The sequence below is a fragment of the Macaca fascicularis genome, chromosome 11 (assembly GCF_037993035.2).
Source record: "Macaca fascicularis isolate 582-1 chromosome 11, T2T-MFA8v1.1".
Taxonomy (NCBI): Eukaryota; Metazoa; Chordata; class Mammalia; order Primates; family Cercopithecidae; genus Macaca; species Macaca fascicularis.
The window spans coordinates 25,346,596-25,360,868 of NC_088385.1; the positions used below are offsets into that span (position 1 = coordinate 25,346,596).

The 14,273-nt window shown below is 36.7% G+C and overlaps 1 protein-coding gene and 1 long non-coding RNA gene across 2 annotated transcripts in view; one reads left to right on the top strand and one right to left on the bottom strand.

Annotated features, from left to right (window-relative positions):
* Positions 1-439: 439 nt before the first annotated feature.
* LOC135966184 (uncharacterized) overlaps positions 440-14,273 on the bottom strand; it is a 36,524-nt gene continuing 22,690 nt past the window's right edge. The window contains exons 3-4 of the long non-coding RNA XR_010579320.2: positions 2,269-2,386; positions 440-517 (exon numbers count right to left, since the gene is read on the bottom strand). This is a non-coding gene — a long non-coding RNA (uncharacterized lncRNA). The remainder of the gene's footprint in view (positions 518-2,268; positions 2,387-14,273) is intronic.
* LOC135966085 (small integral membrane protein 30-like) lies at positions 7,745-7,923 on the top strand. The gene is given in 2 exon segments (XM_065523504.1): positions 7,745-7,787; positions 7,790-7,923. Coding segments are annotated over 2 exon segments (177 nt in total).

A 14,273-nucleotide genomic window follows, 5' to 3' on the forward strand; every position in this document is an offset into this window, starting at 1 on the left:
GGGTTTCACCATGTTGGCCAGGCTGGTCTCAAATTCCTGACTTCAAGTGATCTATCTGCCTGTCTCAGTTTCCCAGAATGTTGGGATTACAGGCATGAGCCACCATGCCTGGCAGAAGGCTCAAGTTCTATAATGTTTTATTTCTTAGGAAAAATGGCTGCATGATAGTATTGGTTAATTATGTGTACATGGTTCGTTGTTACATTATTCTTGATACTCCTCTACTTGTTCTCGTTATTTCATTTTTTAAAAGTTTAAGACGTTTATCTCATGTGACTAAAGGAAAATGTTTGATTTAGAGAGGGTAATAGTGGCTCCTACAGAGACCATAAAGCCACAGTTAATTATACACTAGTTCTAATATTGACATTTGATTTTAGTTACCTCTTTAGCTTCATTCATTACCATACCAAAAGGGTGTGTCTTCAGAGTTTGTATCCTTGGGAACTGCATGGTTGCTAGGTTAGCCAATAACAGTCCTAAGATTCACATACTGTTGTCCATGACTGTTACTAAGCTAAACAGAGCCAAAGAGAGGTAGAAGAACTCGTATGTTCTGAGAAAATTAGTAGCATTTCAATCTAATGCTCAACTTACATATGGAACACCACATTAATCCCTTGGAAGAGTTCAGAAAGATCCAGAATGTTGTCACTGCTTTCAAATAAATTCCAACTCGAATTTTAGTTTATATACTTCAAATATAACCATAGGGGAGAGTATGAAAATGAGTGGTAAATATAACAGGAATTCAGAAGCAGAAAAACGTCTCTGTGGAGTGAGATGGCTGGTGAGATTTCAAGAGGAAAATAGAACTTGAGGTGGGAAATCAAGGGTGAGAACTATTCAGATAAGAAGGTGGCGCCGCACAGTGACTCATGCCTGTAATCCCAGCACTTTGGAAGGCTGAGGCGGGCAGATCACCAGGTCAAGAGATCAAGACTATCGTGTCCAACATGGTGAAACCCCACCTGTACTAAAAATACAAAAAGTAGCTGGGAGTGGTGGCGTGCACCTGTAGTCCCAGCTACTCAAGAGACAGAAACAGAAGAATCGCTTGAACCCAGGAGGCCCAGGTTGCAGTGGGCTAAGATTGCCTTACTGCACTCCAGCCTGGTGACACAGTGAGATTCCGTCTCAAAAAAATAAAATAAAATAAAAATAAAAAATAAAATTAAAAAAAAAAAACGGTAAAGGTAAAACAAAGTCAGGATTTAGGATGAGGAAGTCTGGCCATGGAACAGACAGTATAGGATTTGAATGCCTCTTGCTTTATTCACTTCTACTAACTCCAAATTACTATTTTTAAGTGCAAACAACACTATTTTACACATAGGTAATTTTCCTGAGATGTAGAGGTATGGCATACAGAGAATAATTTAGAGCTAAATTTCCATGAAATGAAAGGTAAAAGGGGGGAAAATCCAATGTGAGGTGAAAATTGTGCTTTGTTCTGGGGAAGGATAACATTTTTTTTCTCTTATAGAGACAGGGTCTGGCTTTGTTGTACAGGCTGGTCTTGAACTCCTGGGCTCAAGCAGTCTACCCTCCTCAGCCTCCCAAAGTACTAGTTTTACAGGCATGAGCCACCATGCCCAACCTCAACTAACTCTTTATGTGGAAAAGAGTACAAATATATTTATTATTTAACTCTTTATGTGGAAAAAAGTATAAATATATTTATTATTCTACTTGCTTCTGTATTTTATTATTTGAGTGCCAAGGGTTGGGGTTACCAGTTCAGATAACACCTTTCTCTATATTAATCTTAGGAGACATGCTGCCTATCCCTACCACTGGCCCTTGGATGAATAAAGCCTACCTTCTCTAGCTCAGCAGTATTCTCTAATTTCACACCTCAGAGAAAGAGGGAGCAGAATATTCCCAGAGAAAATATTTAGGATTTTTTTCCCCTCCCAGAAGGCCCTGGGTTCCTTATGCAAATGTGCCAGTAGTCAGTCTCACATTCCCAGAATCACAGTGAGTGACTGATTCAGTGGAGTCATAGAAGATATTTGCTATATCATCACTACAGGGCAAAGAACCCTGCTTGTCTTGCATTTGCATAAAAAATAGGGCCACTCTAGTGACTCTTCAACAAATAAATAATAGGCTGGATGCAGTGACTCATGCCTGTAATCCCAACACTTTGGAAGGCCAAGGTGGAAGGATTGCTGGAACTCGGGAGTTTGAAACCAGCCTGGGCAACATAGTGAGGCCCTGTCTCTACAAAAAAATTAAAAACTTTGTCGGTGTGGTGGTGCACGCCTGTGGTCTCAGCTACTCAGGAGGCTGAGGTGGGATGATCACTCGAACCCAGGAAATCGTGGCTGCAGTGGGCTATGATTGTGCCACTGCAGTCCAGCTTGGGCAATAGATTGAGACACTGCCAAAAAAAAGGAAAATAATAATAAGCTTCTTTTAATCAATATTTTAAAATGTCTTACCCTGCTGTTTATATATATCCATGATACTGCCTTGGCACATAATAGACTAATCAAAACATGTTAATTCTTTTCCCTTCTCTCTTTAGTTACCACCATTCCTGGTATTGGTCCCAGTTCTTCTAAGAATATTTTTGATCCAAAAGCCGTTTTATCTTGAATCCTACATCGCGTATTTTCCATTTTTCCATTCGAATAAACCAACAAGAGAACAATCGAGTGAAGAGAAAGGGTGTTTAAACCTAAATCCAAGACTGAGGTACAAGACCAAGAAAAGTGGGACAGAAGATGGAAAAGAGCAAGTGAAGAATCTTGGAAACAATTCAAAGGCACGTTGGATTCTTTGTTTGTAATAAGAAGTGCAAGTTGGTGTTACTTCTTAATGTCTAACGTTAAAATTTCTTGAATCTGATCTTTATCATATGCATAGTTTTTTCATCCTTGGATAGTTAGACTTTTTTTTATATGTCAGGAACTCATCTGTATTTTTTCATCTATATTTATTCTACATAAATCAATAAATCAAGATGTAATATAAAAACAACTTTGTTGACAGAAAACTTTAGTTTTAGAAACTTTATTTTTTAAAACAGCTCAAAATTGCCTTCATCATATTACTGATTTAAATATTATGGAGAATGTTAAGCACTCACAAAAGTGTTATAGAAAGACTAGCATAATGAACCCTCATACATGCACCACCCAGATTTTGTCATATGGGCTGGAATTTTGTCATATGGGCTTTAGCTACCCTTATTTTCTTTCTTTTTGTTGCTAAAGTATTTTAAAGTCCCTCCAGGACCTCATGGGACTTTATCCTACATACTTGTAATTCTACTGATTTTTAATTAAATTATTGATTAAGTAGTTAACAGAAAACAGGATATTACAGGAAGCATCTAGTGGGGTGCAAGGTCTAGCAATTAATCTTTTCTCATTTAATCAAAGACAGCAGCAGGCCTCTAGTAAAATCAATTATGTTTAGAAATTGAAATTTTTAAAAATTCAAAAACAAGGAAGCGTTTTAAGTATTCTTACAGCCCTCACTTCTGTCTTCCTTCCTCTTGACATATTCCCCATTAACAACTGGCTATTTCTCATCTCTTTTGCCCCTCAATGTAACCAGGATTTATGTAAATCATACGTCTTAACTCAGCAAGAAATTGGCAGGGTCCTAAGACGTAGTTCCAAATAAGTTTTATTTTCACGGTAAAATCCTGGCCCTTCTGTCTGGGAGACCTTTCTAGTCCTTTACATGTCAGCACCACCACTTATGCTAATGTTATAATTGTGTGTTTATCAGTATTTTAACATAATTTTTGTTAGTTTTGCCTGAAAAAGGAGACTAAGAAATAAAATGCCCAATGCTGATGCAGGTGTATATTATGGATATTTTCATGTATTTCTGATGGGAGTATATCTATTTGAACCAAAACCAGTTTGACTATAAGACTTGAGTACCAAGTTTCAATATTTGGTATCTTAAATTTTGTTAACTGGTTTATAACTAAACAGGATAAAAAATTATTAATGTGGAGATGAACTTCCCTCTACCACAAGAGACAATGCTGACTTTGTGTGTTTCATTCCGGCGTCCACCTCCTTTCCCCCAGAGAAGACTCATCTTCTGCCAGGCTGTAGTGATGGACTTTTGATATGTAGAATTCAAAATTGGGAAGGGGTGAAGGCAGGGAGAGAAAAACTAAATTGATCTGGGATAATTTTTAAAAAATAACTGATAGAGGGGGATAGAGAGAAAGAAAGCAGCTGACAAAGGGGGAAAAGAGAATATTGGATTGTGGTTTATAAGTAAGAGGATCCAGAATAATGTGGGGTTGCAGAGAATTGAAAAGAAGAGGTAAATGTGGGAAATGTCACTGAGGTATATGAATGGAATTTATTCACAATTTTAGAAGAGAGCCAAGTAAATTTTACAAGTCCTTTAAAAAATGTTTTGCCTATGTATACTCAGGCTGGAGTTCAGTGATGTGATCAAAGCTCACTGCAGCTTCCAACTCCTGGGTTCAAGCAATCTTCCTGCCTTAGCCCCCTGCTGATACACATTCTTTGACAACATCCTTTTTCTGGCGGCGGGGAGACGGAGTCTTGCTCTTACCCTGTCGCCCAGGCTGGAGTGCAGAGAGGCAATCTTGGCTCACTGTAACCTTCGCCTCCCAGGGTCAGGTGATTCTCCTGCCTCAGCCTCCTGAGTAGCTGGGACTACAGGCACATGTCAGCACGCCCAGCTAATTTTTTGTATTTTAGTAGAGACAGGCTTTCACCGTGTTGCCCAGGCTGGCCTTGAACTCCCAAGCTCAGGCAATCCACCCTCCCCGGCCTCCCAAAGTGTTAGGATTACAGGTGTGAGCCACTGCACCCAGCCGACAACATCTTTTTGATGGCAACATAACATTCTATCCATTGAATGTGCTGCAGTTAATGTACTATTCCTCTATAATTGGATTTATATTATTTCCAATTTTCTGCTATTTAAAAAATACACTGTGATGAATATGCCTATGCTCACAGCTTCTTACGATTTTTTTCACTAGGATAGATTCACAGAAGTAGAATTATGGTGCAGAAGTTATAAATGCTTTATTTTGTCAAATTATTGTTTGTTTAAATGTATCAATATACATAATCCTACCAAAAAGATATGACAATATCCATCATATATATCATCAACATTGACTATTTTGTATCTTAGGATCTTTTTTATGTAATTTTAAAAAAAATTTTTGATATACTTACCAGATCATACATTGGATAAACCTTCCTATTCTCTTAGGAAAACAGTGACTCATCTTAAATTTACTTTCCATTTACTTCTTGAAAAAATCTTTAACAGATCACCCCTTATGTTTTTCCCAAACTCTCTCTCTTTTCTATCATCCTTCCTTTCTGCCTATCTTCCCGCTTTACCTTCCTGCTTTATTTCTTTCCTTTCATTTTTGGTAAAGCTGTTTCGTATTTGTTTTGGAATAAATTTAAAAAGAACAAAAACAAGCTCTACCCTGATAATGATAATCTTGAACACTTTTAGCAATGCAAAGAGAACTCATTGACTCACAAAGTCTCCCTGTCCCATTTCATGTATCTTATTTGTGCCTGGCAGCAATACAAAAATAAGATCCAATCTGTTCTGTACAAAATGCCCTTCAAATATCTGAAGATAGCTGCGTAAGTAGTCTCTTCTCTATGCTAAAGTGTCACAGTGATTTTAACCTTTCCACAAGCAACAGCATTTTTGAATGCTTCACTAACCTGCTCAGGTTTCTCTGGACGCACTCTTAACTTTCTCAGAGCAGCAGGATTTCAGCTGTGGCATTATATATCATTCATACAACTACAACTGAAAATAATTGTCTATTGTGGAGGCAATGCCCTTTAGGAATGGATTCACACAATTACCTAATATTGCTCAGTTTTAGTAAGCAGTTTTTCCCTCCTTGAAGAGAACTATATACTGAATCATGGTTTTCTTTCATAGAGTGGTTGTGAAAATTAATGATATTTAGGCCAGGTGCAGTGGCTCATGCCTGTAATTCCAGCACTTTGGGAGGCTGAGGCAGGCGGATCACCTAAGGTCAAGAGTTCAAGACCAGCCTGGCCAACATGGTGAAACCCCGTCTCTACTCAAAATACAAAAAAAAAAAAAAAAATTAGCTAGGCACGGTGGTGCATGCCAAGTAATTCCAGCTACTCAGGAGGCTGAGGTAGGAGAATCGCTTGAACCCAGGAGGCAGAGGTTGCAGTGAGCCGAGACTATGCCACTGCACTACAGCCTAGGCAACAAGGGTGAAACTCCACCTTGAAAAAATAAAAAATAAAAAAGAAAGAAAGAAAGAAAATTAATGATATTTATAAAGTATCTAAAACACTGGCTGGCATAATGTTCAATAAATGTTAATTATATATTAGTAACTAATTTTTTTTTTGGCAGTTATCTGAGTATCTGTGTGCCCCTTGGTCTATGGATATAGACTAAGAAGAATAGAAGGATGGAATTGAAATGAAATAATAACCAAAAAAAATGAGAAGTATTGCAATGTCAAACCAGGTGGACCTCTCTGAGGGTAAGGGGTTGGCCTTGTCTTTCTTCCATGAATGGAATGTTGGCTCCCATATTTTTAGAAAAAGAAATAAATATTTTTTAAGGGTATATTTCTTAGTTATTATTTCTCTCCTTGATAAATGGAGGCAATATTTTAAAAATCTCAACAGCACCACTGGTGGGAAAAACCAACTGGGATGCTGTTTAACAAAAAGTGGAAAGAGAGGAGACCAAGGGTTGGACATTGTTGTTTTGCCACTGAGGGCCCCAAGCTCTCCTAGGCCTTTTGATCATATCAAGTAGGATATTCTAGAATCGGCCAGCAGCTGGGGCTCTAGAAGTCAGAGATCAGAGCCAGGCAAGGCTCTGGGCTCCCAAACCTGAGCCTTTCCTCTTAGCCGCAGCCTCCCACCAAGGGCCAGCCCCAGACATCTTTCCCACCTGACCTGCTCTCCATACAGAATTCCTAAAGGGTTACTGGCCAGGAGGCACAGATATAGGTTAGATTTTCTGGTTGTATTTCTCCACACCCTCATTAAAAGTCTTATTCTGTTGTATTTATTTTAGTGGCATTATAAATTAATAACAGGCTGGGCACAGTGGCTCGCGCCTGTAATCCCAGCACTTTGGGAGGCTGAGGCGGGTGAATCACTTGAGGCCAGGAGTTTGAGACCAGCTTGACCAACATGGTGAAACCTTGTCTCCTCTAAAAACACAAAAATTAGCCAGACATGGTGGTGCATGGTTGTGGTCCCAGCTACTCAAGAAGCCTGAGGCAAGAGAATAACTTTAACCCAGGAGGCAGAGGTTGCAGTGAGCCGAGATCACACCACCACCCTCCAGCCTGGGTGACAGAGTGAGACCCTGTCTCAAAAAATTTTTTAAAAATTAATAACAATTGTATAAACATTTTATTTGAACCCAATTCAGTGGAACTATTACTTTTCTTGATCGAGATGTTTCTTTTAGTGCAACCTAAGGATTTGTTTTAAATTAGAATAATTACTAAATAACAGAAATAACATTTTTCTGTGCTCTTATCATCTGTGTGTAGATAAGATAGTTATGCATCAAAAGCAACGAAAATGCTTTGATTCCTGTAATGACTGCTTCCTGCAAAGCAGCCTCATGAGGAACCTCTTAGTCTCAGCATCTGGAGCTCCAGAAAAGGAAAATTTCAAGTCAGATAGAATTCTATGTATATCATTTCTTTGGAACCTTCAGCCCTCAAGATTTCAACAGCATGACCTCAGTTTCAACATAGTTGTCCTTAGTTCTCAGGTCACTGTTTTGATGCTGCCTGTTGTTGAAGCAGAAGAAGCCAGTGATGTAATCGCTCTCTTGTTAGGTGTGGTTCTCAGCATTACAGGCATTTGTGCTTACTTGCAGGTATTTGCACTAGAAAGATATGGACACATGTGACTTTGAAGGGCCTACTGAATCAAACCTCAGCCTGAAAACCTTTGTACTATTGAGGCTAAACCTGAGCTTTGGTGTCTAAAAGTTTTCAAGAATCAGTAAATAGGGGAGTTTTACATTCTTCATTGTTTCTATGAAATGGGAACAAACAGATATATGTATATATATGGAAAAAGGAAAGTTTTCTTTACAACAAATTATGCACTGAAAAATTCAGCCTATGATTTGTATTTGCTGGTCAGAAAGGTGGTCAAAGAAGTAAGATGGCTGAAATTTTCATAGTAGTTCATAGTTTTAAAATTTCAAAGCACATAAAATAGAAAGAAGGAAGTTCTTGCCCAGAAGTCTAGGAAATCACCACTGTTCACCTGTAATCACTGCCTCCTGAATCGTTGCAGTCTTTTCTCCATATTTTTATTAGAATTTTGTTTTGTTATCTCCCAAGTTGATATTGTATTTAGATATCAAATAGTCAGCCAAAAAGGGGAACTTTTTATCTCTGGGGGAAAAGAAACATTTAGAAAAATGCATTCAGTGTATCTAATAATGAAATGCAGAAAAGATTTAAAGACATTGGCATAGAAAAGAGATTTAATGTTAAAAAAACCTTTATATTAACTGAGTAACATCCTCCTGATAAGAAGTAGTATATTAAATATAAACCCATTATGTTGCTGAAAAAAAAGAAAATCCTTTAATTATAGTTCAGTTTAAGTACTGTTTAAGACAATTAGTTCAGGTTCTTTTTTGGTAGATTAATTTATGTGCTAGGAAACAAAAGATGAACAAGACAGACGTAGATGTCTAGATTGTGGCTAAACTGAGTTTTCACTTAGAACTACTTCTGAAAATATTTCATCTTCATCTGAAAAATTTTATCTTTATATCAGAATTTTTTTTTTTTTTTTTTTTTTTTTTTTTGAGACGGAGTCTTGCTCTGTTGCCTAGGCTGGAGTGCAGTGGTGAGATCTCAGCTCACTGCAACCTCCACCTCCCTGGTTCAAGCAATTATCCTGCCTTAGCCTCCTAAGCATGTGCCTGGAATTACAGGCACATGCCACCATGCCTGGCTAATTTTTTTGTATTTTTAGTAAAGACGGGGCTTCACCATGTTGGCCAGACTGGTCTTGAACCCCTGAACTCAGGCAATCCATCCCCCTCAGCTTCCCCAAGTGCTGGGATTACAGGCGTGAGCCACTGCACCCGGCCTTATATTGGACACTTTACTCAAGTCTACAGATACGAAAATACCTGTAGTGAGGCTTGTAAAACTAGGATAGTAGCCAAATTAATACCAATGTCACTTTAGTTTAGAATTTAAAAGGTATACCATTCCATATAAGAATATAAATAAAACAATATTAAGTTTACTTTTTAAATAGAATCTTTTAAAAAATTAATCACTGCATTACTGTATTTACCTCTTAGAATATTTCCTTGCATGCATTTGAGTATGTGCTGAGTAGAAAATTCCATTGTTTTGAGAAAGAATGCACAAAGGCTTGCAAAGTTGAAATGAGGGCTTTATAACTCTGTCTGCACCACATTTGAAGTTAAAAGAGAAACACACCAAGCGAAAAATTTGAGGTAGTATCTCAGTGAATTAAGACAGCTCACACACAGTAGAGTATCTATTTTAATAACAGCATACAAGTGTGGAAGATTTCCCTGTTGCAAAAACATTTATTAGTCTATTTAGTTATTTCAGAATCATCCTGCACTTTGCTTAGTAAGACAAACAGTTAATGAGTTACTTGAGGAAGTTAAACACTCGCGTAGAATTGCAAGCCATAGGTCATATTCCACTATCCAGCTCACTATCATGTTACTGGGAAATTAAGATCTCTTAGAACTGTTCTTTGACTTCATAGTAATAAATGCATCACAGCCTGAAGTAAACAGAGTGATCTTTAAAAAGCCAACAGTTCAGATGTTTTTCATAATTTTTAATATCTATGTTAGAGTTGGCAATTTGGTGAGCAATAAAGTCAATTATCAGCTCTGCCAGTAAATCTCCTGTAACCTTATGAGAAAAGGTCATACTAAACAAGTACATTGAGCACCTCATGCTCATGAACATCAATGACTTTCCCAAAATATTCTAGTTATTCAAAACTTAATTTCAACTCTAATGATGAGAAATACAGCCATGCCTCACATAACAATGTTTGGTCAGTGACAGATTGCATATATGATAGTGGTCCCATAAGGTTATTATTCCTTTTAAAAATTATACCTTTTTCATATTTAGATGCACAAATACTTGCCGTGGTGTCATAATTGCCTACATATCCAATACAAAAACATGCTATTCAGGTTTGTAGCCTGGGAGCATTAGGCTATACCGTATAGCCTAGGTGTATGGTAGGATAGACTATGGAGGTTTGTGTCTATGATATTTGCACAGTTATGAAATCACCTAACAGTGAATTTCTCAGACTGTATCCCATTGTAAAGCAACGCATGACTCTATATATGACTGACTTATTAAATAACTCAGTCATTTATGAACTGCCTACTATGCGTCAGGCATTATACCAGGTAGGGAATACAAAAATAAGATATTTTCTTATTTTTGAAGGACACATATCTAGTTATGGGAAAAAAAAACCCAGATAATTAAAATACAATGTGATATAGAAGTATATTATTTATAACATTCCTAGAGGTGGCGTTTGTACTGGTCTGGAAATACAAGTATAAGTTTTTGTCAGGCAGTAAACGGAAGGAAGGACATCCTTCAGATCTCCTACTGTCTTTGTTATAAATTATTAAGCACAATTCACAAGTGGTATTTCTAGCAAGATAAAATTTAATGAAAAGATAACAATTTTATTACACTATGTATTTATTATACTGTTATTAATATTAATATCAAGTGATTTACATGTAGTGTAAATTATTTTCTTCTTAAGTATCATATGTCATAAGTAACATTAATTCTTCCTTGGTTTTAAGGTTCTTAAACTCTTTAATGGCTCTAAAAGTTTTCCAGATGTGATCAAGTACACTCAGGTGGTACGACCATGGACTTCAAAAGTTTTTAAAAGTCTTTCTGCCATCAAAATATGCATAACAAGTTTAACAAGCGATTTTTCTGCCTTAGGGTATAAAGGTAGAACTTTTTTCTAAATGACTTCAATTCTGTTTTATCAAATCCCCCTGACTCATGTCTTAATGATACCTCAGGAAAATCCCATAGATTTTCAGTCATATTCAGTTATTCAAAATTCAGCCTAGTTTGACCTGCTTTTTTTTCCCCTCTGAGACAGAGTTTTGCTCTTGTTGCCCAGGCTGGAGTGCAGTGGCGCGATCTCGACTCACTGCAATCTCCGCCTCCCAGGTTCAAGCGATTCTCCTGCCTCAGCCTCCCAAGTAGCTGGGATTACAGAAGCCCACCACCATGCCCAGCTAATTTTTTGTATTTTTTGTAGAGACGAGGTTTCAGTATGTTGGCCAGGCTGGTTTTGAACGGTGCCTAGTTTTACCTACTTCTGTGCACAAGTGTCCCTTCCCCATCAATGTTAGCCAGCTTGTTGTCCAAGGGACTTGAAACAGGAAGGGAAACTCCTTCCTTCACTCCTAGTTAGAGCTCTTGACAGATAAGTATGGTAGAGTCTCCTTCAGCCCAGGTATAATGAACGATAGACTATGAACTTCATTATTTGTTTATGGGAAGTCAATGAATCCATTAAGCCTTTTATCTACTGTTATCAACCAAGGCTTTCAGTGATGTAGGTCTTGTGTGAACTCAGAATATAACATTTCACAGTTTGTAGTATGTGGTAGCTGCTTTATAACCATACAATACTGTTCATTCAAGAAAGATTTATTACTTTTTGTCAGACACTGTGTGATGTAAGTCAAATGATAACACACGTACACACACAAATAGATTTCATTTGCATGCATCACATTTTAAAAGTGAAAACATGGTGCTAGTTAGTGAAAACAAAATATTTTATTTTTAATGATGTAAAATTAATTTAAGTGATCTAAGCCTCTAAATATCTCAAGGTCCCCACTGGTATTAAGAGTTCAGATTGACATAAACTGACCAGTACTATTAATAAAAGGAAATGTGTACTGAGTAGGTACTCTGCTTTTGTGTTAAGTGATTTATACATTGTATTTAATCTAGTTAATAATCTGACGAGCTAGTTAGTAGAATTATTCATATTTTACAATGTGAAAACTGAGTGTGAGTGGTTATTACACCAGCTTAACTTTACCTACCTGCTACGCAAGCCTTGAACTTCCATTCAGAAGCCAGCTGAGCAGGCCCAGTTGGCTAACTGGATCCATGCTGTTTGTGTAGATAACAATTCTCTACAGTTAAAAATTGGTTAAAAGGGTAAATTTCATGTTATGTGCTTTTTAACCACAATATAAATAAATAAATAAACAAATAAATAAATAAATGTTGTATGACAATAATATGTAGCCAACAAAATTATGCTGTGAATTTTAATCACATGAAAAAATGTATATAATGTGAATGATAAAAAAGCATTATACAAAACCTGATATACAATATGATAAAAATGATGTAAGATACACATGTATATAAAATTATATATAAGTAAATCCATAAATTCATATGTATTTTATGGTTGTATGTTACATATAGCAAATAAATATATATATATATGCATATATACATATATAGATATGTTTTTCTTTTTTGAGAAGGAGACTTGCTCTGTTGCCCAATCTGGAGTGCAGTGGCACAATCCCAGCACACTGCAACTTCCATCTCCTGTATCCAAGTGATTCTCCTGCCTCAGCCTCCCAAGTATCTGGGATTATAGGCATGTGCCACCACAGCCAAGTAAATAAATATTTTGAAAAAAATAGTTCAAACCTTAATATTCGTGGTCATTAGTTTTCACATATTGATTATCTGACTTTTTTTCTCTCAACTTCTTTATATCTAAACGCATTTTAAACAATGATGCTAGCCTTATGCTGATTTTTGTGGTCTTGAAAGGAGTTAGGAAGTGAATATCCAGTTTCTTTAACATTCCAAGAAGCTTTCCAGGAAGCCCATTTCAATCTCACCTCATGGGGATCCCTGAACATAAATAGAAAGGATTCAAAGCATACTACTACAGAAAAATCATGAAACCACAAAGTAAGACAGCAAGAAAGGAAGAAAGAAATACCGTCTCTACAAACAACCAGAAAATAAATTATCAAATGGCATTAGTAAGCTGTTATCTATCAATAATTACTTTGAATGTTGCCATGGTCTGAATGTGCCACCTGAAGTTCATGTGCTGGTAACTTGACCTCCAATGTGGAGGTGTTGGGAGGTGCAGGCCTATGGGGAGGTGTTTGGGTCATAGGGCTCTATCCTAATGAATGAATTAATGCCATTGTCACAGGAGTAAGTTCCTTATAAAAGGATGAGTTTGGCATCCTCTTGCTCTTTCTATCATCTATGTGATGCCTTCTACTGTGTTAGGTTGAAAGTAGGCCTTTATCAGATGCTGATCCCTTGATCTTGGACTTCCTAGCCTCCAGAACCATGAGCCAATACAATTCTGTTCATTATAAATTACACAGTCTGTGGTATTCTGTTATAGCAGTGCAAAATAAACTAAGACAAATGTAAGTGGATTACATTCTCCAATAAAAGACAGAGTAGTTGAATGGATTTAAAAAAATAGGACCCAACTATATACTGCCTGGAAGAGACTCACTTCACTTTTCAGGACACAAATAGACTGACAGTAAAGAGATGAAAAAAGATATTCCATGCAAATAGAAACCAAAAGACAACAGGGGTAGCTATATTTGTATCAAATAAAACAGACTTTAAATTTAAAAAAAACTATAAAAAGAGACAAAGAAGGTCATTATATATAATAAAGGGGCTAATTCATCAAGAGAATATAATAATTGTAAATCTATATGCACCCAACATTGGAGCCCCTAAATATATAAAGCAAACATTTAAAAACCTGAAGGAAGAGATGGATTGCAATATAATAATTGCAATAGGGGCCTTCAAATCATACTATCGATAATGAACAGATCATCTACATAAAAAATTAATAAGGAAACACTGGACTTGCCCTACACTTTAGATCAAATAGACCTAACAGACATATACAGAGCATTTCATCCAACAGCAACAGAATACACAGTCTTCTCAAGAACACATGTAACATTCTCTAGGATAAATTATATGTTAGGCCACAAAACAAGTCTGAGCAAATATAAGAGGATTGAAACATATCAATTAACTTCTCTGACCATGATGGTATGAAACTAAAAATCAATAACAGGAGAAGTTTTGAAAATTCATAAATATGTGGAAATTAAATAACATGCTCCTGAACAAGAAA